The sequence below is a fragment of the Scleropages formosus genome, chromosome 22, assembly GCF_900964775.1.
Source record: "Scleropages formosus chromosome 22, fSclFor1.1, whole genome shotgun sequence".
NCBI lineage: Eukaryota > Metazoa > Chordata > Actinopteri > Osteoglossiformes > Osteoglossidae > Scleropages > Scleropages formosus.
This window is the reverse complement of record NC_041827.1, coordinates 19,190,906-19,214,486: the sequence shown is the minus strand read 5'-3', so window position 1 is coordinate 19,214,486 and position 23,581 is coordinate 19,190,906. Positions and strand designations below refer to the sequence as shown.

At 45.5% G+C, this 23,581-nt stretch overlaps 1 protein-coding gene across 1 annotated transcript in view; it reads left to right on the top strand.

Moving 5' to 3' along the window:
- The window catches only part of cntn4 (contactin 4), a 182,235-nt gene that overhangs the window by 114,361 nt on the left and 44,293 nt on the right, over positions 1 to 23,581 (top strand). The window contains exons 6-11 of the mRNA XM_018733987.2: positions 4,491 to 4,694; positions 6,809 to 6,911; positions 7,993 to 8,177; positions 12,810 to 12,949; positions 20,834 to 20,963; positions 21,853 to 22,003. Of these exons, the coding sequence (XP_018589503.1) occupies positions 4,491 to 4,694; positions 6,809 to 6,911; positions 7,993 to 8,177; positions 12,810 to 12,949; positions 20,834 to 20,963; positions 21,853 to 22,003 (913 nt within the window). The remainder of the gene's footprint in view (positions 1 to 4,490; positions 4,695 to 6,808; positions 6,912 to 7,992; positions 8,178 to 12,809; positions 12,950 to 20,833; positions 20,964 to 21,852; positions 22,004 to 23,581) is intronic.

The following is a 23,581-nucleotide window of genomic DNA, read 5'->3' as shown; positions in this document are numbered from 1 at the left end:
GATAACACAAGATGCGAACACAAAGGTCTCCACCGTGAGCATAGCTCAACGTTTTGTTTATCCGACTTCTCCTTTGCTCTGATAGATGAGTCGCGCTCCTCTTCGGCACAAATTTGGCCGCGCCCTGCATATTTTTCATAAAGGAATAAATACGGAGGCGTGGAAGCCGCTGACCCTGGGGATGGAGACCCTGTCACACCGCGTAGATATTAATCACATCAGGAACAATGAACAAAGTCAAGAAGCTCATCCGAATCGTTGGCGCTGAACGCTGACGCTAATGGACGCGTTGGGGTGCTTGTGTCAGCACTTTAAACGATATGGCACGAGGCCCTGATTATGATATCACACCACTGAGGATATACAGAAAAAATATTTCTATATATTTTGAACTATTTAATATTCCGCATTTTAAAGGGGTCTTAAAATTCACCTCTTCCAGACTCACTTGGCCCGTGATCTCTTTAAGTTCATGTAAGGTGTAAATGTCCATGCTCTATAACTTTAAGATGACGCCCGAATAAACCTTTACGCAGCTACTCCTGTAATGTAACGTAAATGTTTATATGTATCTCAAAAAAAAAAAATAATTACTAGGAAGGTGATCAGGAATCGGGGGGTGCGGTGGCGCAGTGGGTTGGACCGCAGTCCTACTCTCCGGTGGGTCTGGGGTTCAAGTCCCACTTGGGGTGCCTTGCGGCGGACTGGCGTCCCGTCCTGGGTGTGTCCCCTTCCCCCTCTGGCCTTACGCCCTGTGTTGCCGGGTAGGCTCCGGTTCCCCGTGACCCCGTGAGGGACAAGCGGTTCTGAAAATGTGTGTGTGTGTGTGTGTGATCAGGAATCGTCGATATTCGGATAAAGTTTTACGCAGCTACTCGTGTGATGAAAATTGGTTCATATGATGGAAAGAAACTGCACTTAAGAATCATGCATCTGCATCAAGTGTCTCTTTTTCCTAATGTAATGAACACGTGTATTTTTTATGAGATGTACGTCGCTTTGTAGAAAAGCGTCTGCTAAATGAATACATGTAAATAAATAGCGCTCACACTCGGGTGGGGCAAGAATCGGGATCTTTTTCGGTCGGAGGTCCGTTTAGTTAATCTCATATTTATTCCATATTCATTCATTTAATGTTCATTTATTTATTAGATCTCACCCGTCCAAGGTGTACCCTGCCTCATAGCCTGTCCTTCCACGATAGACTCTGGCCCGCCGCGACCCTTCATTCGGACATGCGGTTATTGTTAGTTGATGAATGAATAAATCAGTGAATGAACTGGACCTTACTGAATTTGACCAAAAAAGTCGAGCGGGAGCTCAGTCATCCTTCTGGTTATGAAAACAGACAGCTGGTAGTGTAGTGTTCAGTGCTGCTGCTGCCTTCGGACCCAAAGGTTGCAGGTTGGAGTCTCACTTTCAGCTGTAGTATCCTTGAGCAAGGTATTTACCCTGACTTGCTCCAGTGAAATTACCCAGCTCTGTAAGTAACTCAACACAGTAAGCTGATTTGGAGAAAAGTGTCAGCTAAATGAGTAAATGTGAAATATAAATTACACTGTAGTTCTTCTCTTAATCTGAGTTTTTTTTTTTTCAAGGTAACAAAAAATTTTCAAAAGTCATTCCTTTTTATGGGTCTTAACATATGTGGATGACAGTTTTTCGAAACAGTTTAAAATAAGCACAACAACAACAATAGTAATAAAAGAAAGTGTTAAATATAAACTATGTATTATGATATAAATCATTTAAAAATACAACCTTATAAATATTCATAACCCCTTATGTTGCAATGTCAGATTTCCATCCAGTCATAAGAAGAGTCTGGACAGCGTTTTCATTTGAAACCAGGGAGACATTTTTTTTTTTTTGCTTATTGAAGGGAAATATAAAGTCTGTTGAGCTTTCATCACATTTATAAAATTTTTTTACGGACCTTTTATGGTATGCTCCCTGCTTTCCCTGGGGTTTTACGATCCTTTCATTTTACTTTGGCTTCTCAAAACCATTTTGCTACCCTTGCAGTTTAGGTGTGATGCACATTGCGTTTTGTCAGCATCAGACACTCCTCTCTGGGGGTTTATTGCCTCACCGTAATAACTCTTATTTGCCACATCTTCGGAGGCAAGAAGCGCCGCAGACATTGAGTGTTTCGGCTGGATGTAGGTCACGGGCTCTCGTGTGTGATTTCTGTTTAAGGGTGATAAAGAGGTGCAGGCTGGCTGAGGGCAACAGTTAGCGTGATGGGTTCGAATCCCACTCACTGAGTTCGAATCCCACCTGCTGCTCCAGCGCTCTTGAGCAAGGCACTTATCCTGAATTGTTCCAGCGAAATAATCACCCAGCTGTATAAATTGGTAAACTGTGGTAGGTAGCCAGACACTGTAATTCATTTTGGAGGAAAGCATCAGGTAAACAGAAAATGACACTGAACATTATTTGTCAAAAGATTCTTTTGGCTGAAAATAAAAAAAAGTTTGTTATTTTTCTGTATTATAGTTTTCATGTAACATCCCAGAGACTATTTTTGTTGTGTGTCTACAGCTCCGCGGTTTCAGTAGTTTGAGAAAAGTACACCAACACGAGAGCATGAGAAATAGTAAACAGTAAAGCGGGGGACCTGTTACCATGGCAGCGAGAGAAATAGTGTTTTTATTAGAGGGATTTTATTTTCATTAAATACAGAAATAAATTCTTGAACTAATTTATCCCGTTTAAGTGACAGTAAAGCAAATAAAAGATATATATTAACACCATAACCATTAACGGTTTAATGAAATGCACATTTTGCACTCAGAATAGTTCACTTGACACACTTGTTGAATCACTCCGTATCAGAGTAATATATATGAAACCGCAGATGCATTTCGACCGATAAAAATCGAAATGTTTGCATTTGGTGCCGTCGAAAGAATGTGAGCGCGCAGCAGTAAATTACTCATCTGCGTTTGACCGTCGTCAGCGTTGAGCTCACGTGTCGGATACCGTTCCCCTCTGAGGTCGTTTGCAGCGAAGCTGATTTACGATAACGAATAGAAGTCGATTCCGAACAGGCCCACGTGCAACCCGCAAGAGGTAAAAACGGTGTACTTCGTGTGTGATGCAAGCCAAGTCTCCCCACCGGGTCCCGAGCTGCGCGGCTGCCGCCTCGTCTCCGGCCGCCACGGCAGAGCAGGTCCCCCCGGTGCACGCGCCCCTCTCGACGGGAACGCCGCGGCACGGCTCGACTCGCGCTGCGATAAATGACCGGGCAGACAGGCAGAGCGAAGGGGAGAATCCTCCAAGACCGTTTTGTTTAATTAGCAGGCCGTTAACGAGTGCCTCGTTTTGATTGGGCGCAGCGGGGAAAGCGTACGCGTTCGCTCATTAGAGCACTTTCAGAACTCGCCAGCTCTTGATTAGAATAATTTCACCCGAGCGCTCGGAAAGGAGAACGTCACGGAGCGGCGGGAAAATCGCGCTCGTAGTGGAAAATCGCACTCTTAGGGAAAAATCTTGCTTGTAGGGAAAAATTGCGCTTGACGCAGCTCTGGGGAGGACGATCCCCCTCGGCAGGGGAGATCCTGACTCCCGCCGGGTCTCGCCGCAAGGCGCCCACATGGCCCCCGTGCGCAGGAAGCTATCCCGCTGATGTGGCCCCAGAACGATGTCGGAGACATACTGTTAAACATCCACAAACAGAAATGTGATGTTGAATTGAAGGACTCCTTGCGACGACAATCTGAGAGCTCCCGCGGTCTAAGAAACAAGGAAAGGGGCCGCTGGTGATCGGAGAGCAAGAGGAGCCATAAAATGTTCTTAGATCGTACCTCCCGAAACCTCCTGAAATCGAAGCCCGGTGTCATTTTATATTGAACTCTTATCGATGAGCATCTCTGCGTGAACTCATTCTGTCATTTGGCAGTTGCATGTCATCTACGCCGCACGGCGAGGGTCCATCTGTTCTCAAGGTTTGCAGGTGCAGCTATGTGCAGATGATCCACTCACCAGAAGTCATCTCTGTTGAGCCAGGCAGTCTTATCTTACACGGGAATAAGTAATTTTAAGACAGATATTTTGGTGGCCACCTCACACCAGGGTTTGAAAAGCACATTTCATCTGTTCTGTGTCATGATGGCCAGGGGAGTTGATGAGAAAATCAAAATGGATCTCCTGTCCTAAAAGCAAAGCTCTGCTCTGCTGTGTTTGTCTGACTGGCTGCAGAAGTTTGACGTTTCGGTGACATTTTTTCCCCTCTCTTTGAAACAAAACCAAATCATTTTTTTAATGAGCTTGAAGATTAGGCATTTTCTCCTCTAATATGATGGATGTGACTAAGAGCAGAACGGCCGCATCTCCTGTTTCACGTATGGACTTGAGGGAGGAATTATATTACCCCAAAACAGGACGTGATTAAAGGTCCATCCTGTGAGCGATGTTGTTGAGTCATAAACACGTGATCTCGATTTTGCGACATTGTCACGTAAAGCCCCGCTCTCTCTTCGTTGCAGAACTAACGTACTCCTGGATCTTGAATGAGTACCCGTCCTTCGTGAAGCAGGACAAGAGACGCTTCGTGTCCCAAGAGACGGGGAACCTGTACATCGCCAAGGTGGAGCCTTCCGACGTGGGCAACTACACCTGCGTGGTGACCAACACGGTGACCAAAAGCCGGGTGCACGGTCCCCCCACCCCCCTGGTGTTACGCACAGATGGTAAGGGCCTCGTTATTCTGCCAGTCTCAACCTACTTCATAGCGCAGCTTGTGCACAGACCCCGTTTATCGAGAAATACTAATTCTGAATAAATAAATAAATAGTGGCTGGACAAAAGCTGAGAAGGAACGCCGCTCGAGGAAGGTACAGAGGAACGAAAGCAGGTGGAGCTTCCACTTTTGGACCCGAGTCCTGCTCAGCACCCTTGAACGAAGTACTTGCTCCGAGCTGAGATAATAAAAATTACCCTGCTGTATAAATGGGTAAATCTTTGGCGGAAAGTGTCAGATAAATAATTAAACGTGAACGGAGGATTTGCGTGAAAAATTGCGAGCTGCTGGAGTCGGCGGTCCGTTCGAGAGGGAAGTAGGCCGGAGCGTTTTGAGGAATACAAATAGCGCTCAAAGGTTAATTAGCTGTTGTTTCTGAGTGGCACAAAGTAAAGATAACCCAGTTACACATGTTGCGGTGCCTGCAGGCTGACCAGATCGATACCCTTTGAATATAAAGGTCATCTGTCTAGGAATGATCCAATCCTTAGCCGCTTTTTCTACCCTTTGCACAGCCAGCGGACCTTAAGTAAAGACGAAGCATTTCAGAAAAGAGAAAATGTGGGGATGGTGGCTTCATTATCGTGCCTTCGGTTCGTTTCGTTCGTTCAATGAAAAGCAGGAAATAGTAAAATGGGGTGTGGGGTGGGGGGGGCGACTTTAAATTCGGTAAATTGGGCTACAGCATAACAAGCCATCTGATAAAAGATCACATGTTGGAGAGAGCCGTTACACGGCCGCGATCCCTCTCCTTGTAGGTGCGGTAACCCTGCATTCACGCAACATCACAATCCTATCATTTCACTCCAGTGTGCTTAAAAAAAAAAAAAAAAAAAAAAGGAGAATTCCGCTGGGGTTATGTGTGTCACAGTGGAAGCGTTTTCAGATTTTAAAAGCTGCTGCCATTTTTTTGTACAAAGAGGGACTGACTAATGGGGTGATGTTGCAAAGGTTTCCTACCTCAAATAAAAAAAAATGTGAGGGAAATAAATAAATAATAAATAAATAAATAAAAATAACAAGCCAGCGTGAATCAGCCTCAGCGGGAAGGTGAGTACTGTGCATCACAACCTTCCCGCGGAATCAATTGTGTGAAAGAAAAGTGTTCGCAGCTGGGTGAAAGGGCATAAACAGTGTGCGCGCGCGCGCGTGTGTGTGTGTGTGTGTGTGTGTGCGCGCGTGTGTTCCGTGTTCTGCTTTAAATTTATCCTAGAAAGCTTTCATGTGAGGGAAACAAATGATGAAATGATGCCCGGGCATCTCCACCTGTGGTTGCGTGCGTGCATTCGTGCGCACGCGTTTGTGTGTGTGTGTGTGTGTGTGTGAGGGGGAGAGAGAGAGAGAGAGAGACAAAGAAAGAGAGAGAGAGGGACAGATAAACAGGATGTCCTTTGATGGACTGGCGTCCTCTCCAGGGCGCCGCCGGCAGCGCAACCTGCGCTCTCCTCGTGTGACCCTGGATCAGCGCGACCCTCTCCGGACAAGGGCCTTGTCAAAATGAGCGATGGAATGAGCGAGCGCTGTAATTAAAGGGGTGCAGACCTCCTGCGCGAGGCTGTTTCCTTGTAAACAAGAAGGAAAAGGACACCGAGAGAGCTGAGGGACGCGCGGCCGACAGCGATCTTGTCCCCTGCCAGGTGCTGGCGCTCTGAGCGGAGCCCCTGCCACTCCAGCTGTCTGGTTCCGCTCAGCGAGCCGCATCCCGGCTTCCTCATCGCATTAGAGCTCGGCGATAAGGATCTGAATGAGCTCTCTGCCACCAAACAGCTCTCCAGATAACGCACGGCTCAGGAAACCCTCGTCTGATGGAAGGCGGGAGATTGTTTTTTTTCTTCCTCGCCTTTTCCTTCTGCTTTTATCTGAAGCTCCATCTGGGTTTGGGACATCAGACTGCGACAGGGTGGGGGGGTTGGGGGGGTTGGCACAGCCGTCAATAAGCCCTCTTAATAAAGAGTCCCGAAAAGAACCGCGATCGAACATGGGTCGGGGGGGGGTGCTTTAAAAAACGCTGCGGTGTCGTTTCTCACCCTCTTGCCCCCATCCCCCCATCCCCCCGCCCCCCAGGCATCATGGGAGAGTATGAACCCAAGATCGAGGTCCAGTTCCCAGAGATTGTGCCAGTGGCCAAAGGGTCGACCGTGAAGCTCGAGTGTTTTGCGCTGGGGAAGTAAGTGTCTTGTTCCTTTCATGGCTTTTAACATTAAATGTGCTTTTACATTTTACATTTATTCATTTATACTTACATGTACATGTATTCATTTATCAGACGCTTTTCTCCAAAGTGACGTACATCTCATAGAAAATACGATGTGTTCATTACATTAACAGGAAGAGACACTTGGATGCAGATGTTTGATTCTTAAGTGCAGTTATTTTGTTTCTTTCCACCATATGAACCAAAGTTCATCACACGAGTAGCGGCATAAAACTTCATCCGAATATCGACGATTCCTGATCACCTTCCTGATTTTGTTTTTTTTTTTTTTTTTTTAACATTTACATTAAACGGGTAGCTGCGTGAAGGTTTATGATCCGTTGTTCCAACAGTCATGGTCTCAAAGTTACAGAGCATGAACTTTTACATATTACATTAATTCAAGAGATCGTGGGAGAAGGGAGTCCGGAAGAGGCGAGTTTTAAGACCCTTCTTAAAGGTACACAGAGATTCAGCAGTTCTGAGTGAGAGGGGAAGGTCATTCCACCACATCAGAGCCAGAAATGAGAAAGAAATAAATACGAAATAAATATGAAAATGTGTACACCCTGTGATGAGCCAGTGCCCTCTCTATGGTATAACCAAAGCACCCTCCTGGGATTAGGCCAGTTTTTACCATGGGAAATAATGCTAAGTGTACCCTCAGTTTATGGGAATTCACCTTATGAAAGGTATTCAGGAATGAATTGCCTTCATGGGGCAGGTAAAGACTGTCCTTACCCTGAACTGATACAATAAAAATTACCATGCTGTACAAATGGGTAAATCAGTGTAAGTATCGCAGTGCACAGTCCAGCAGTTTAATTTACCTTAGAAAAAGGTGTCGGCTAAATAAATAAAATATGCTATAATTGCGATTATAATCAGATCCATAAAAGGGACGGATGCATAACGCCAATTGATATCGGTGCTATCTTACCGGTGCATTTCTTGCCAGGAAGTATTTGTTGTGATTTAGAGAGTGTGAATAGGCAATATGTATGTAAATGTGTGCGAATTCTTTGTTTATTATTTTTTTTCTGCTTATTACCAGCCCAGTGCCCACTATAAGCTGGAGGAGAGTGGATGGAATTCAGTTTTCTAGGAAGGTGGACCTGAACAAAGCGAGCAGAACCCTGGAGATCCCTTACTTCCAGCAGGAGGACGCCGGCTCGTACGAGTGCTTGGCGGAAAACTCCAGGGGGAAGAACACGGTGAAAGGGAAGCTCACTTTCTACGGTAAGTCGGTTCGCATGAATATTTGAGCGCCGCAGGCCAGATGTGTCACGCGCGCTCAAACCGAGGGGCATCGAAGACTCGCTAAAGTGCGGTCGCGCCTCGAGCGACTGACCGCCGATGAACGGGAGCCTCCGTGTTTTCCTTTCCGTGTCCCAACCCGGATTATGAAAGCTCGTCGGTCATGATGTAATTTCGGAGCGCTGGGAACGAGACGCGCAGACTGGGAGGTGACCTTCAGCGTGACCTTTCGCGTTGCCCCGGTGTCAGGGCTGCCAGATGGCTGCCGCGCTGCTGGGCGACCTGACGCTGGCTCCGAGCCCTTGCCCACGCCATATCGCACCGTAGCTCCCGTTTGCCAAGTAGCGCTGCGCGATGGAGCGTCCGCACCACGAGCGAGACCCTCGAGAAGAAAGCGGCACCGGGCCTCTCCGAAAGCTCGATTTCGACTGCGAAACGCCGCACCTCCCACTAGGGCTGCCGAAAAGGTATTCCGCGCCCGTTTCCTGTCACTCGCGCATTTCCTCCCCGTTTCAGTCTTCCTCTCTCATTAAACGTCCCTCCTTATTAAAGCGGCTCTTAGGAAAATGTTTGAAAGCAATATTGCGTAATGGCAGGACGAGATGAAGACGCCGTCGCCGCCGCTGACCCAATTCCTCCCGCCGTGAGCACGGATTGAATTTCTTTGAACGGCCGTTTATTTTCACAGTCGCATTACTTTATCCAGTCATATCCAATGAAAGAGTTCGGCGGAGGACCTCGGGCCGACCGCTCGATCCGGGCGTCGCCCGAGAAAAAAAAGGTTAATTGTGAAGCGCATCGGAATGGGAGTGCAGGTTTAGGCGAAGGCTGGTTTGTTTCAATTTAAATTAAATAACATCATACAGCTTTAACGTCCTTCCTTATTCTGAGAGGAGACAAAACCAGCTTTATATGATTGTGCATTTTCCAGAATCGACTTTTCTACCGATAAGGTGTGTCCATTGTCTTCCATTGTCTTCTGTTGTGGTAGTTATACGGTCTCATTGTTCATACGCGAGTGTCTCATCGTATATTTTTGCTGTTCTTTTCTCTTCCCGTTTCATGTTTCATGGCCCCGAAGACAACGTAATTAATCATCTTGCGATAACTGGCCAACGAGCTCGTATCTCATTTTAACGACGGAGCTCTTTGCCTTTGTTAATGAGTGGACAGCCTGAGAAATACGTAGAAAATCAAGGCCCGAAAAAATCCCTCAGAATAACAGGCCAGTCATAAAGGCAGCCGAACAAGGCTGATAATTTTCTTCATTTTGAGGTGGCCGATCCCCCTCCCCCCAAGCCCATCGAACGCTGATTTACATGTCGGGTTCCTCCATCCTTCGCCGCGCACTCTCTCCTGGGCTCGTCCTCTTACACCTTGTGAGTCACAGCCCTGTCATCCTCTGCACACTCAACTATTTTCCATTATTTATTCCTTACTCAGAAGCCTTAGTGCTGGCAAATAATGTCCAGCAGCAAAAAAAAAAAAAAAAAAAATTGCAAATGTCGTGTCAAGAGGGGATGGAAATGTCTGCCGTGGCAATTTGGGTGGGACCTCGCTTTGCCTTTATTCCCTTTTTTTCCCCCATGCCGTAAACATCTGCAGCATCATTTCGAATGTGCACGGATCCTCGCTTTGAGATCCACGTTACGGCTTCGATGGAGCAGGAGAATTAATGTCAGTCTGGCATTCGCGACTGCAGCCAGAAAATATAAAGACAACACTCGGAAGGCAAAATTCTATAGAAATATTTCATAACAGCGTTCTGAATACCGTCGCGAGATTTCTTAGTCGTTTTTTATTTCATTTAGGGATCCGTGGCATGCACATTGTACAAAATAATTACCTGCATATTTAATTGGCAAGCGACCGTAAAGGGAATCCAACCGTGTTGCCTTCTTTTTCTTATTTTTACTTTGCTTTATGAGACTTGGTTGGCTACTGTACACCAGCACTCATTATAACGCTGAAATTTACCATGTGTTATGAAACATCCATTTATGATGTATTGTAAAAAGGGGGAAAATGGAAATTTAACTATGGCCATTTTTCATCACAGATTTGCAAAGTCGTGCTTTTTTGCAGGCTGTTACACGGGTCTGTGGTCATTAAAGATAAGTGTAATTAAGGGCAGGCTGGCATTAACTGTCCTTTGTTGGGAACGCGCTACTTTGTAAAGCCGTCTCTTCGAAGAGATGCAATACTGCGTTGTCGTGCGCACGACGTGTGTCGCTGTGCGTGTGTTCGCAAGCATCTTTCACCAACCTTGTGGGGACATTTTTGAGGACGGTGTCCTCCCAAGGTTAATAAACCCTGAAAGATACCCTCCAGCCTGTTTCTTCCCGCAAAACATAAAAGGCCTTTTGCAACAACTTCATCATCCTGTATTTTTGTTCAGATTCATTGTGGTACAGTTAGGAGTCATTTATTTCAGTCAAACTGAGATATTATTCATTGCATCCCATGCTCTGCCTTGCGCCCCGTGTTTCTGGAATAGACTCTGGATCATCGTCACTCTGCACTGGACAGGCAGTTATTAGATGGATGGATATTTCAGCCAGTGTGATAAATGTGTGTGAATGTGTATTACTGTGCATAAAATCAAATAAATCTTTGCTGTCTGTGACATCTTCATCCAGTCGGTGTCGTTTGATTGGATCAAGTGTCTCAAGTGTGGAGGTCCAGCTCAGCTCAGGTGTCAACATAAGTGTAGCCAGGGAGACCTTGATGGTGTTGTTGCCCACACCTCCCAGCAACTGGTCCCTGTAAAATGTGGTCAGGACAAGTAAATCTGCAGGGGGTGAGGTACAGAGTGGCTGTGCCACATACCCTCCTAGGTGAGCTTTGGTACACAGAGAAACAGGCCTAGGTACTTTTCTTGCTTGGTGGGGTAGGGTAGGGTAGGGGCACAGCAAGTAGTGCTGCTGTCTCACAGCACCTGGGTGGTGTGAGGGGACATGGGTTCGATCCCCACTCAGCCTGTGTGGAGTTTGCCTGTTCTCCCCATGTCTGCATGGGTTTCCTCCAGGTGCTCTGGTTTCCTCCCACAGTTCAAAGACATTCTGTTCAGGTTCCCCAACAGTTGTGTGAGTGATAGAGAGTGTGTGTGTTCCACTGAAGTATGGATGAGTGACCCATTGTAAGTAGTGTATCTAGCAGTGTAAGCCACCATGGTGAATAAGGTGTGTGTGGGCTGATAACATTACATAGAGTTCATTGGAAGTCACTTTGGACAAAGTGTCTGCTAAATAAATAAATGTAAGTTTCACACTGTCTGCCGTGGAGTTGAAGGGCTGAACACTCCATCACCCTTCCAAACCTCAATCTTTTTAGGGTTCAAAATCACAAACCTCCACAGGCAACTTGAACAAAGTGCAATTGTATCCAGCGACAACAAGTTGCATTTTCCTCTAACTTGCATTTCACAAGAAATGTTGTGTTTGTTGTTAAAGATGCAAATCCAGATTGCAAGTGCTGATTATCCAGAAACAATAGCAATGTACTCTATATTCAGATTGTTCATATTATTTTAGGCAGGAGGAAGCTGTGACCAGGTTTCAAGTGCGGGTTCCTGAAGGAAACTCCTGATGTGCCCTTGAGAAGTGTATTTAATTCAAAAAATCCCTCTAGTACAACATACTGCTGTTGTAAAATAGTTTTCTGTGTAAGCTGAGTGAGACAGAAACATAGCCTAAGAAATTAGCTTCATTAAATTTTGCAAGGACAATTTATTTATTAAAGTCTGTGTTTGATATTAGTTTGCGACTTTCTAAGATGAAAACCTGTTTCTTTTCTCCCCGAATTTTCTTTCCAAAGCATTCGATGTGACTCACACTTTCGACTGCTAGAAATCAACCAGCTGGTCACTGTGTCATTGGACTTTTTTTTAGTGTTTTTTTACACTTTTTTACATGTTTTTTCAGAAGACATGAGAACCTCAGTGTCCAGTATGGAAATATGAAATATGACACAAGTTGATTCTGCAGTATGTCAGGGAGCAAATTTGCTTCAGATTGTCTCTTTAGTGTGATCAAGCCCACAGAAATGTCAATTCTGTATGTAGAAGTGTGGCCCTTCAGCTTTAAGAATGTGTTGAGTTGTTCCCATTGTTAACCACTGAGATATACCCAGATAGTGGTGTTCATCAGATAATATCCATTGAATGGTACCAGCTGAGTGGTACCCATTGAGTTGTAAACATCGAGTTCCACTCAGTGAGTTATATCCATTGAGGGGTAAACATTGAGTTACCCATTGAGTTGATTACACTCTTTGAATTGTACACATTGAGCTGTACCCCTTGAGTAGTGTCCATTGAGTGGTACTGGTTGAGTTACACCCATTGAGTTGCGCCCACTGAGTGGTACCCATTGAGCTGTACCCCGTGAGTAGTGCCCATTGAGTGGTACCGGTTGAGTTGCACCCATCGAGTGGTACCCACTGAGCTGTACCCTTTGAGTAGTGCTCATTGAGTGGAACCAACTGAGTGGTACCCGCTGAGCTGTACCTCTTGAGTAGTGCCCATTGAGTTGTACCCATTGAGGGGTAACCAGTAAGTTGTGCCCACTGAGCTGTACCCATGTGCCTGACTGCCTTCCGGTTGTATGATTGCAGCCCCTCCACATCTGACCGAGAAGCCCGAGGATGTGCAGAAGGCCATCGACGACAGCCTGCTGTGGGAGTGCAAAGCCAATGGGAAGCCCAAGCCCTCCTACAGGTGGATGAAGAACGGTGAACCTCTGGAGCCCCTCGAGGTCAGAAAACTTGTTACTGTTATTTTTTGCTTTAGCTGCTTTTTTCCAAAAGTTTCCTAGAGCTCTACCCATCCATACATCTGGGTGTTTTATCGAATCACATCAAATGAAATACTTTGCTATGGGCACTCGAGTAGGGCTCCTTCTGGGACTTGAACATGTAGCCTTCCGTGTCCCCGGCAGCACTGCCTGGCGCCCTCAGAAATGCTGTTGCATAAATAGATGGCTGACTGCACACTGCACGCTCCAACTGTGGAAAACTGTAAACAATGACAGCAATTTGAGGAGCAAGCACTAAATGCTTAATGCACGCCTGGCGATGCTGCTTTTTGAAACACTGCAATCAAATGGAGCTTGAAGCTCCTCTGAAACAGAAAAGGGTCTTGATAGACATCTGGTGTGCGACCGCTCCATGTGGGTGCCGCGGTATAAAGGGAGTTATTTAATCCTTCCGCTTTGCATGTTAGCAGTAATTAATCGCGGAACGACTGTGCACTTTAATCCTTTGAGTGCAACGCTTGTTAAGGGCAGCGACACTCAAAGAGTGCGACGCACGAGAACAACTCTGCTAACTATTTTCGTATACGCCGTGACACGTAATGGCGGTGTTAGCGGTGCTAATTATTTATCATTAAAATAATCACCGTCATCAATATTATGAGTCTGTTAGGTTACTTGCAGTGAAAAATAGGCTGCGATAATAACTAGTTAACCAGCTGTAAAACAATCCTTTTTCGCTTGTTATGTAAATGTTATCTAATAGTGAGAGTACGCTTATCCAAATTTAGCTGTGAAAAATGCTCTGATTGCATAGTTCTCAGAGAAGCGGTACGGCGGCCTGACCTACATGAGAAACAAAGTAAAATGCCTTTACAATGACTTACAAATATGAATTATGAACTATGTATAGAATTAAAATGTCTCACAGCACCTGGGTGGTGTGAGATGATATGGGTTTGATCCCCACTCAGTCTGTGTGGAGTTTGCATGTTCTTCCCGTCTCTGTGTGGGTTTCCTTCAGGTGCTCTGGTTTCCTCCCATACTCCAAAGACATGCTGTTCAGGTTCCCCCATAGTGTGTGAGTGACAGAGAGAGAGAGAGAGTGTGTGTGTGTGTTCCACTAATGTATGGATGAGTGACCCAGTATAAGTAGTGTATCTAGCAGTGTAAGTTACCATGGTAAATAAGGTGTGTGAGCTGATAACACTACATAGAGTTCATTGGCAGTTGCTTTGGAGAAAAGTGTCTGCTAAATAAATAAATGTATAAATTAGATTCAGTATCTCCTTTTTAGGGTCCCATTGTGTTTTTTATATTGATGAATCGGTTGTATGGCCTTGTAGAAGCTAATTTGGCAGTGTGTGTTCTGAATGAAAACATATTCTCATGCCTTCAGAATAAAATTTAACATTTAAATAACACAGCAGCGGTATCGAATCAAAAGCAGCCGTGAATCATCTTATTTCTTTTTCCCAAAATGTCCCCGTGAACGTCATCACACAGGACAAATCCAGGTGCCCGTTTATGTTACGGAGGAGCCGATAACTTTATGTGAGAATTGACTCATACAGGAAGGCTCCACGCAACACAGCACGACCGCAAGCGCTGTACTTTTCCATTTTTATGGACTCTTATTTTTAATTGTGCTGTATATTTAAAGATCATGGCAAAGATTTATGTTTAATTGTTTTCTGTATGTTTTTTGTATGTATTTGTCAAGGGAGCACAGCTGTATCCAGTGTGTACGTTTTAGACAAATCTTTAGTATACATGTACATGTCAGTAAAATGAATGCAATTTCGTGTCCTATTATTGAGTGTCATCATAAAAGAAGCAATTTAATTTCCGCCATTTGTAGCATTCCGACGTGAGAATATGAGCCTTTTTTCCCCATTATTTTTCACACTTGAGGGCTGAGCCTAGAGACAGAATAAGAGTATTTAGTGTATATAACCTTGATTTATAAACAGAAAAGCTTTGCTTTATTCCGTCTCCCTATACAGCACTTAAGAGGATTTAGATTGGGCTGAAACATCTACTTTGCACTTCTGATTCTAATAGTTAAAAAAAAAAAAAAAAAACAAATTGCAAACAAGCAGACAATTTTATGGTAGTCTTAAAACACGATGATGTAAGAGCCAAAGTAATCTTGTGTTAAATCTCCGCACGCTGAGAACAGCCATTAATCCTGCCTTCCCCTCGAGGGGGGAATCGAGAGGCCTTATAAGCGCATATTGCGTTCGCCGTGCGCCGCGTCGCTCTTCCCGAAGCCCTACCTAAAGAGAGCAGCCGTAACGGATGGTCGCGTTCGTAGAAGTGCGCGCCACACGTTTTATTTCTCCAAATCACATCGGCGCACTTCTGCGGTCGTATTTAAACACCGCTGCACTCTTTGCATCTGGACAAAAAGTTAATTTGCTCATATGGACATCCAGTATCAATGGGTTGGTGCAGTGGGGTTAGGTATTTTTATTTTTATTGTTTTTTTATTTTATTTCATTGTTTTTGCGGAAGATTGATATTGCATACCAGCCACAGCTCGGGTGCAATAAATAATCAGGCTTTGATGTTAATTTTCTCCATTATACAAAATGGTCACAAACAAAGCAGAAGGTATCAATCAATCTTGAAACATTATAGACGTGGAGGAAGCGAGGGGCCGACTTCAGACGCCTCACCGAACAACAGGCTTTATTTTGCTCATAAAAGGAGATTAGATGTGGGTTTTCACAGATGATAATTAACAGTCTGTTTGTGCGCTGGATTTCACAGGACAATAAAAAAAAACAAACATATTTTTAATTTTGCATGATTTGTTTGTCTTGGGGAGACGGTAATTCCATCAGCTCGCCGCAAGGAAAGGCCAGCGTGACCTGAGGGAGAGCGTCCTTCAGTGCCTGCGTTGCTGACGAGAACTGGAAAAACTATCTATTCGCAACTTTTTTTTATGAATTTGGATAAATTAATCAACAGAGGTGTTACGATTTCCGAAATGTCAGCATCAAACAGTGCAGCTTTTAATCAATTTGATAAGAAAAGGTCACTGGTGTAGGGGAGCGAGGGCGGGGGGGCAGGGGCAGTGTGTCGTTTGTTTCTGCTCATTACAATGAATCAAGCGAGTCCCACCGCCACCCCAGCTCATTTGCATATTTGTTGGCCAAGCAAATTGGAGCATCACAGTACTACACTTTCAGACATCTTTCGCGATCACACAGCGAGCCTTCACACATTGCACTTTATTTTCCCACATTAGGACTATTTAATTACGTGTTTATATTTTATATTTTTATATTTGTGCTTTCCGCAAGGACGTTAGAACTTTGTGATTCACTCTTGCATAACCCAGCACACATTATGCAGAACATCTCCACTTCGGGTCCAACTCCAAAGTACCAGTTTAAAGAAATGGTGATGGATAAATGATGAAAAAGCTGTATTTACGTAACCTGTTTTTTTTGCATATTAAAATGCAGCAAATAAGATTCCTGATTCGCTTCTACCTAAAGTTTGGAAAGTTAAAGAGAGAGAAAGTAAATAAATATGACCATAAGGAATACACACACACACACTTTCAGAACCGCTAGTCCCATACGGGGTCGCGGGGAACCGGAGCCTGCCCGGTAACACAGGGCATAAGGCCGGAGAGGGAGGGGACACACCCAGGACAGGACGCCAGTCCGTCACAAGGCACCCCCCGCGGGACTCGAACCCCAGACCTACCGGCGAGTAGGACCGTGGCCCAACCCACTGCGCCACTGCACCCCCTACCATAAGGAATATGCACTTTAATATAAATTTTGGAATGGCAACACAGAGGCAAGTAGCACCAGTGCCTTGCAGCTCCTGGGTTGTGGGTTTGGCTGCGCGTTTGATTCCAGCTCATTCTGTGTCGAATTTGCATGTTTCCCCCTTGATTAAACTGGGTCTCCTCATGTGCTCTGGTTTCTTCCCGCAGCACAAAGACATCTTTCAGGTGAATCAGTGGGTGGCTCTGGATTGTCCTGAGTCTGTACATTTCTCAGTGAATGTGTGTGTATGTGAGAGAGAGAGAGATGGCCCTGGTGTCCCATCTACGGTACACCTGCGTCACCAGGATAGGCTCTGTACCACTGCAACCCCGCAATGTTTGAGCAGTTATTGAAAGTGGATGGATGGACAGATGAATTAATTGCTTTTTTTCACAGTTGATAATGAAATGGTTTTAACATGCTGTAAAAAAAAAACAAAACAGAACCAGAAATTGGGAGCAGCACTCAGCCTCCCAAAGCCTCCCTTCCCTTCCGTTGTTTAGGTTTTGCTCCATCGCACTACCTGACCTGGTAGCAGAAGAGATGATGTTGCCAATCATTTTAACTCAACATACGGTGCGCAGATGGCTCCCTCAGGTCTCCATGGCGGACAGAAAAACTGCTGAATTCGAAGGAACGTCACGCTTAATTAATGGCAGCCGTAAAGCCAGGCGTTTCCCCACATGCGGAGCCTCGGCTGCCGGAAGGCGCGTTCACCCGGCACGTCCACCGCCCCTTTCCGGGAGTGCAGGACACCCAGTCGGGGCCTGTTCAAACATCGGATTAGCGGCTGACTCTTCAATGAGGACAGCTTCCCGTTTCATGTGACGGCACCTTAATCCTTGCTGACTAAAAACAGAGCTGCCGAAAGGCCCTCAGGAGCCGCATCCTAATGACATTAAGGGTGAGGCCCACGGAGGAGAGAAGATCAGGGGTACATGAAGCTGAAGTCCACAGAGCAAAAGCCGTAAGATGTCGTGCTCGCAAAGGATAGGAAAACGTTCACAATTTGAGTTGCTTATATTTTTCAAAAAAATTCACCATTTTTTTAGAGGGGCGTTGAGTCTTTTTGAGAAGTCACATAAACATGGAGGGGACAGCAGGTAGCATGAGGGGAAGGACACCAGGAAGGAGTTCTGAGACACCAGAAGATTGCCTGGTCCAAATCCCACCATGGACTCTGCTGTTATAGCCTTTGAATGACACACTTGCTCTGAATTGCTCAAGTGAAATGTCCAGCTACGTAAAGGACTTCAGCTCTGCAACTCATTTTGGATAAAAGGGAACAAATAAAAGTTAAAAAAGAAAGAAATGTTGGAGACACAAAAATCCTGTAAAGGCATGAATCAGCACAAAACTAGAACAGGGTTCACTCAACCATTCAAATAATTTTGGTTAAAACTTGTTCCCTTGTATTTATTTACTAAACTACAAACCAAATTCCGTTTCTGATGAAATTACAGAACAGAGGATGATTATTTTTGCCTGTTTGGCAAGGAAATGTATTTTACTGCTATGGTCGGCCCTTAAAGCTCCCTCTCTAAATATGTGGATGATCAATATAAATTTACATTTAGGAGGTTAACTTGAATACACACACACACATTTTCAGAACCGCTTGTCCCATACGGGGTCGCGGGGAACCGGAGCCTAACCCGGCAACTCAGGGCGTAAGGCCGGAGGGGGAGGGGATACACCCAGGACGGGACGCCAGTCCGTCGCAAGGCACCCCAAGCGGGACTCGAACCCCAGACCCACCGGAGAGAAGGACTGTGGTCTAACCCACCGCGCCACCGCACCCCCCATGTTAACTTGAATAGTACCTGCAATAATCTGCAATGAAATGAAAACAGGTTACTGCGGTTACTATTTGACCTTCCCTTGACAGTTACTGACAGTTTTTACAACGTTAAGCTACTTACACTGACTTATCCATTTATACAGCAAGGCACCATTTACTGTAACAATTCAGGGTGAGTACCTTGTTCAAAGGTACTGCAGTGGTAGGCGGCATTCAAAAGAGCAGTCTTCACAACCAGACGTAGCAGCTCAAACCACAAATAAGAATTGTAGAATAAGTGCAAAAAGTTAAACTCAAAACTAAGCAGCTAAAACTAAGTTTGTCTCGTAACACGAGCCAAAGTTCACAACCACTCGTGCGGAACAAAATCTGTGCGGAGCAAAATCTCCCCGTCTTGGACTGGTTTGTGAGCAATCACGTATTTTGCTCTTCGGATTTCGTACATGAGTTTAGCTGAAGAGCCTCGCTGTACGTTCACTGTGAGCGCGGTGATCGCCGACGTGTGAGTTCAGGCGGCGGAAAACAAGAGGTTCCAGAACTTCCATGGGCAGTTTTGGCGCCTCAGTGACAACACGGTGGGCTCCCCGACCGGTCACCACTTTACTTTGGACAGAAATTCTCACCCAACCCTTCACGCTACATTATTGCCGGCGTTCCCCTTCCGCCAGTCCCACCAACCATTTTGGCGTCTCTTTCATCCCTGCTCTTGCAAGACCATATTGCAGCTTCCACCTGGTTCCAGCCTGCACTCATTTAAAATGCCTGAACTCACAATGGACTAAGAACGTGTTGGACAATTCGGTGTGCCGCTCCAGGCTAATCCCTCCTCCTCGGCTCGCCGCTAAGGTGGAGACGGGGCTTCCTCGGTTCGTACGCCACAAGTGGGGCTGCCGTCGCTTTAGGGCCCAACAAATGAGACGGGGGGAGGGGACTTTATTTCCATGTCATAAACACACGGAGATTGATTAGGATCATTTTCTGGCACCCTGCCTCCATCCTCTATTAGCAATGAATATCTAGATTTATAACCTCGCCGGCTTGTTTCGGGCCATATTTCTGTGGAACGGTCGTGGGACGTTTCAATCACTCCTGTAGCGAAAACGATAAAGCTCCTGGCACTCTGTCGGATGCCGCTCTGTGTTGGCTAGGATGGCTATCCGCGCTGGAGCTACGAATCATCATCAGGCTGAAACCATTGTTCTAATTCTTGTTATATTTCTGTTTTATGATTCCTGTAATATATGCTTCCTACAAAACGTATGATTATGGCTGTGGTTACAGAGTTCACATCCATTCGGTTAAAGTTGCCCATTTAGGATGAATTTAAATAGGTTATCAGAGTGATGTAGCAACCTTAAGTTTTTATTCATAAAATATTAACATATTACTAGACCCAATATTTTATTTTCTGTTTTAATCTAGGCAATGCCCTCAATGGTTCAGTATTTATTCATTATCCCTTATTATGATTTTTTCTTTTGTCTTTTCTGTTTTATCCTTTGTGGCATATATGGTCATACATTGTTTTACATTTGATCCGGAGAGACGTGCACAGAATTACCATGACCTGCCAGAACGTGTAGCGGTGCCCTTGACCAAGGCACTTACCCTGAATTGATGCAGTAAAAATTACCCTGCTGTATAAATGCGTAAGGGGGTTAACCCTTGCACAGTAACGTCATGCGAAACCATGTACTTGCATCTTTAAAGGTTTAAAGCTTTTAAAGGTCTAGATGCAATTTACACTGGTAATGTAATCAAATTCCGTATTTTAAACATCACTATCATAATTTGTATCCACTCTCTAATGAGTTTTGCAGCAGAAAACCTTCATGTCATCTTACAGACATTAACAACGCAAAATGGTCGACAGGAAGTGTGGCATTACATCAGTCACATGACCATACATCAAAAAGGAAGTGACATCAGCGAATGCAGGAAACGTACCAAAAACTGGAAATGATATTTCAGAAACTAGCAGGGGGATATAAAGTAGATTATATCTAAGATTATAAAAGAAAAGGTGTCAAATGAATAAATACAAGTGCAACTGGACTGTGAGATTTGAAAGTCTGCAAAAACTTTGCATTTGTCCCGTTCATATCTGGCAAAGCACACAGTTGTGTGAAGGAACAACACAGAGAGTGATGAGAGGCGGGTTGTTCTCAGGAATTACAGTCACTCCACCGTGCACACGTTTCACTGCTCGCAGAAAATGAGAAAAATGAGAGTATAAGAAGGACGGCGAAAGGACCCGCTGTCTGATATCTCACAGCAATTTGTCTCTTTTTAAAGGAGAGGATACAGGTGATCAACGGCGCCCTGTCCATCAGCCGGCTGACGCTGTCCGACATGGGGATGTACCAGTGTGTGGCCAGCAACAAGCACGGCGAGGTGTACACCAATGCAGAACTAAGGGTCATGGGTGAGGACAAGGTCCTTTATGTGTGTGTGTGTGTGTGTGTGTGTGTGTGTGTGTGTGTGTGTGTGTGTGTCTTCCCACCCAATTAGCAGACTTTTGATCAAATGCCAGCGTCGAACACACCCCCCATGTGTCCGTGCCCTTCGCCGCTGAATTAGGCCCCCCTGTCGCCATATCCCGCCTCCCCCCTCCACACACCCACACATAGGTCTTTTTTGCCACTGGCTATGGCATTCCTCCAACCCCTCCACACACATTAATCTCTGACGGGGCCCGGTGCTGGACCCTGGTACTCAGTAGGTCATCACACACTCTGCTCACACCAAGTGCTGGAGGTTCTTCCTGCAGACGCCTTGTTAGGGAAGTAGGAGTCCAGCAATTTATAACGATCCAGGGAAAAAGGGTGACATTTTCCTTTTGTTCAGCTTTTTTCCTTGCACGATAGAAGATGATTGGCTTTTAATTAAACATGCTGTATAGTCCTTCATGGCCGCGCTGCTGCAGGTCACACGCATCTCTTTTTGAAGTTCACCCAGCCAACAGAGAACAGTGTGGCCATCGATACATTGCATCATTTCAACACTCCATGGTTCACTGATCAGTCGTTTTCTCTTGTTAATGTGCATTTCGGGAGCACCGCTGAATGTCCTGATCCTGGTAGAAGGTCCTGATCATGGTAGAAGGTCCAGCTACCATTAGAAGGTCTTGCTCCTAGTAGAAGATCTTGATTTTGTGAGAAGATGCCCCTCCTGTTAGAAGGTCATGTTACTGGTAGAAGCTCCTGGTCATGTCTGATACCGTGATGCCTTCAGGTGGTGTGGTATGTGTAAGGGGTGTGCTCATACATTGAAGACCCCTCACGGCTTCTACTGTGTGCGTGTCTCCCCCGCAGCCGTTGCCCCGGATTTCTCCCAGAACCTGCTCAAGCCTCACACGCTAGTGCGGGAGACGGGCGACGTGCTCATCGAGTGTCGGCCCAGGATGTCTCCCCGGGGGACCATCTCGTGGCGGAAGGGGAACGAAGCTCTCCAGGAGAACCACAGGTACTAGCAGGGAGCCAAACGAATCCATGTGCCACGGGTGCAACTCATATTCATTAATTTCTGTACTTTAAAAATTGTGATAATGTTTCTGCATCAGGACGCTGTACTCCATACTATGTCTCTGTCATATCATTTTTACCGCCCCCCCAACACACCTTATTTTGTGTACATTTATCACGTGTTACCTTTAAACTAAGGGTGTACATTTCTTGGCCACAGTCGTTACTGTGCACAGGTTCAAGGGCCATAAATGTAAAAATCATACTGATATACTGAATCTGAAATGTCTGAATGGAAAAAACTTTACTTATTGTATTTTATTTCATTTTTGTGCAGTGTGTGTGTTTAACTTACGGTATTAGCATGCGATTCTAAAGCATTTGTCGTCTATATGGTAGGTATAGTATATATTAATGATTTTACCAATGTTCCTGCGGTCGGCATGGTGGACACCCCTGGTTTAAATCATAAGCACCGGGTTTTGTTTGTTTGTTTGTTTTGTTGCTACCTTTTTTTCTCTGCGGTTGGATGCTGTTGACGTTCAGCTCTCTCTTTGGGTGTTCTCCACCCTCGCTGGCCAGGTGGCGTAGGGATAGGGTGGAAATGAGCTTGAGCCGAGCTCCCGGGGTGTAAGGCGCAGTGCCCCCGGGCAGCCTCAGCCAGGGTGTTAACCAAGCACTTTGCGGTCACCCCGGTGGTCTCGGGCCTGCCGGGCCACACCTTGTCTGGGGGCCCCGAGGCATATGTTGAGGGAGAGAGAGAGGGGTAAATGGGCGAGCGAGCTGGCAGTGGGGTCAAGCTAAACCAGGCGGGTGTCCCTTACAACCCCGCAGACATCTGGGTGATTTTCCAAATCATCGTGACTACACACACACACACACACACACACACACACACACACAGGTGGAAGAAGTGTCAGGTAACTTGAAGATGGTGTATGAAAATGAGCTTTTGATTTAAAAAAAATACCACCGTTTCATCTGACTTGTTTATGTCTCTAGTCTACAGAACGTTTCCACAGTGTGTTTCGCATGAAACCGTCTATGCGGCACTCTCAGAACACACCCAGTGGCTCTCCTAGAGCACCACCTTTTATCAGAAGAGCTCTGGTTTCCTCTCATTTACTGCTTTAGGTTCTTATTTGCACTGATTGTGTGTTTGCCTCGGAGGCTTCGCCAGTCACTGACGATACGAACCTTCGCCAGATGAGTAAATGTGTCTGTGTGCTGCCGTCACTCAACTGTACCTGTGGATATAGAACGGATCTGCAGTGTGTGTCCTCACAGGCACCCAGTTTCTCCGCAGCACAGTTTCAAACTGCTAACTTCAGATAAAGCCAAGCTTTCAGTAGTCAATATAAAGACACTTTTACTTTTCATTGTAATATTTCTCACATAAAAATTTAAAGGGGTTTAATTGTAATAACTGCACTGGTTGTTAAGGCTGCTTAAAAATAACCAATATGACATCCTTGTGATGGTGTGCAAAGTACAGGTGTTTCAGGTGGCGTAGTGGTTGGAGCAGCTTCTTTCGTATAAAGGACCCAGATTGAAACCCCCCACCTACTGTAGTACCCTT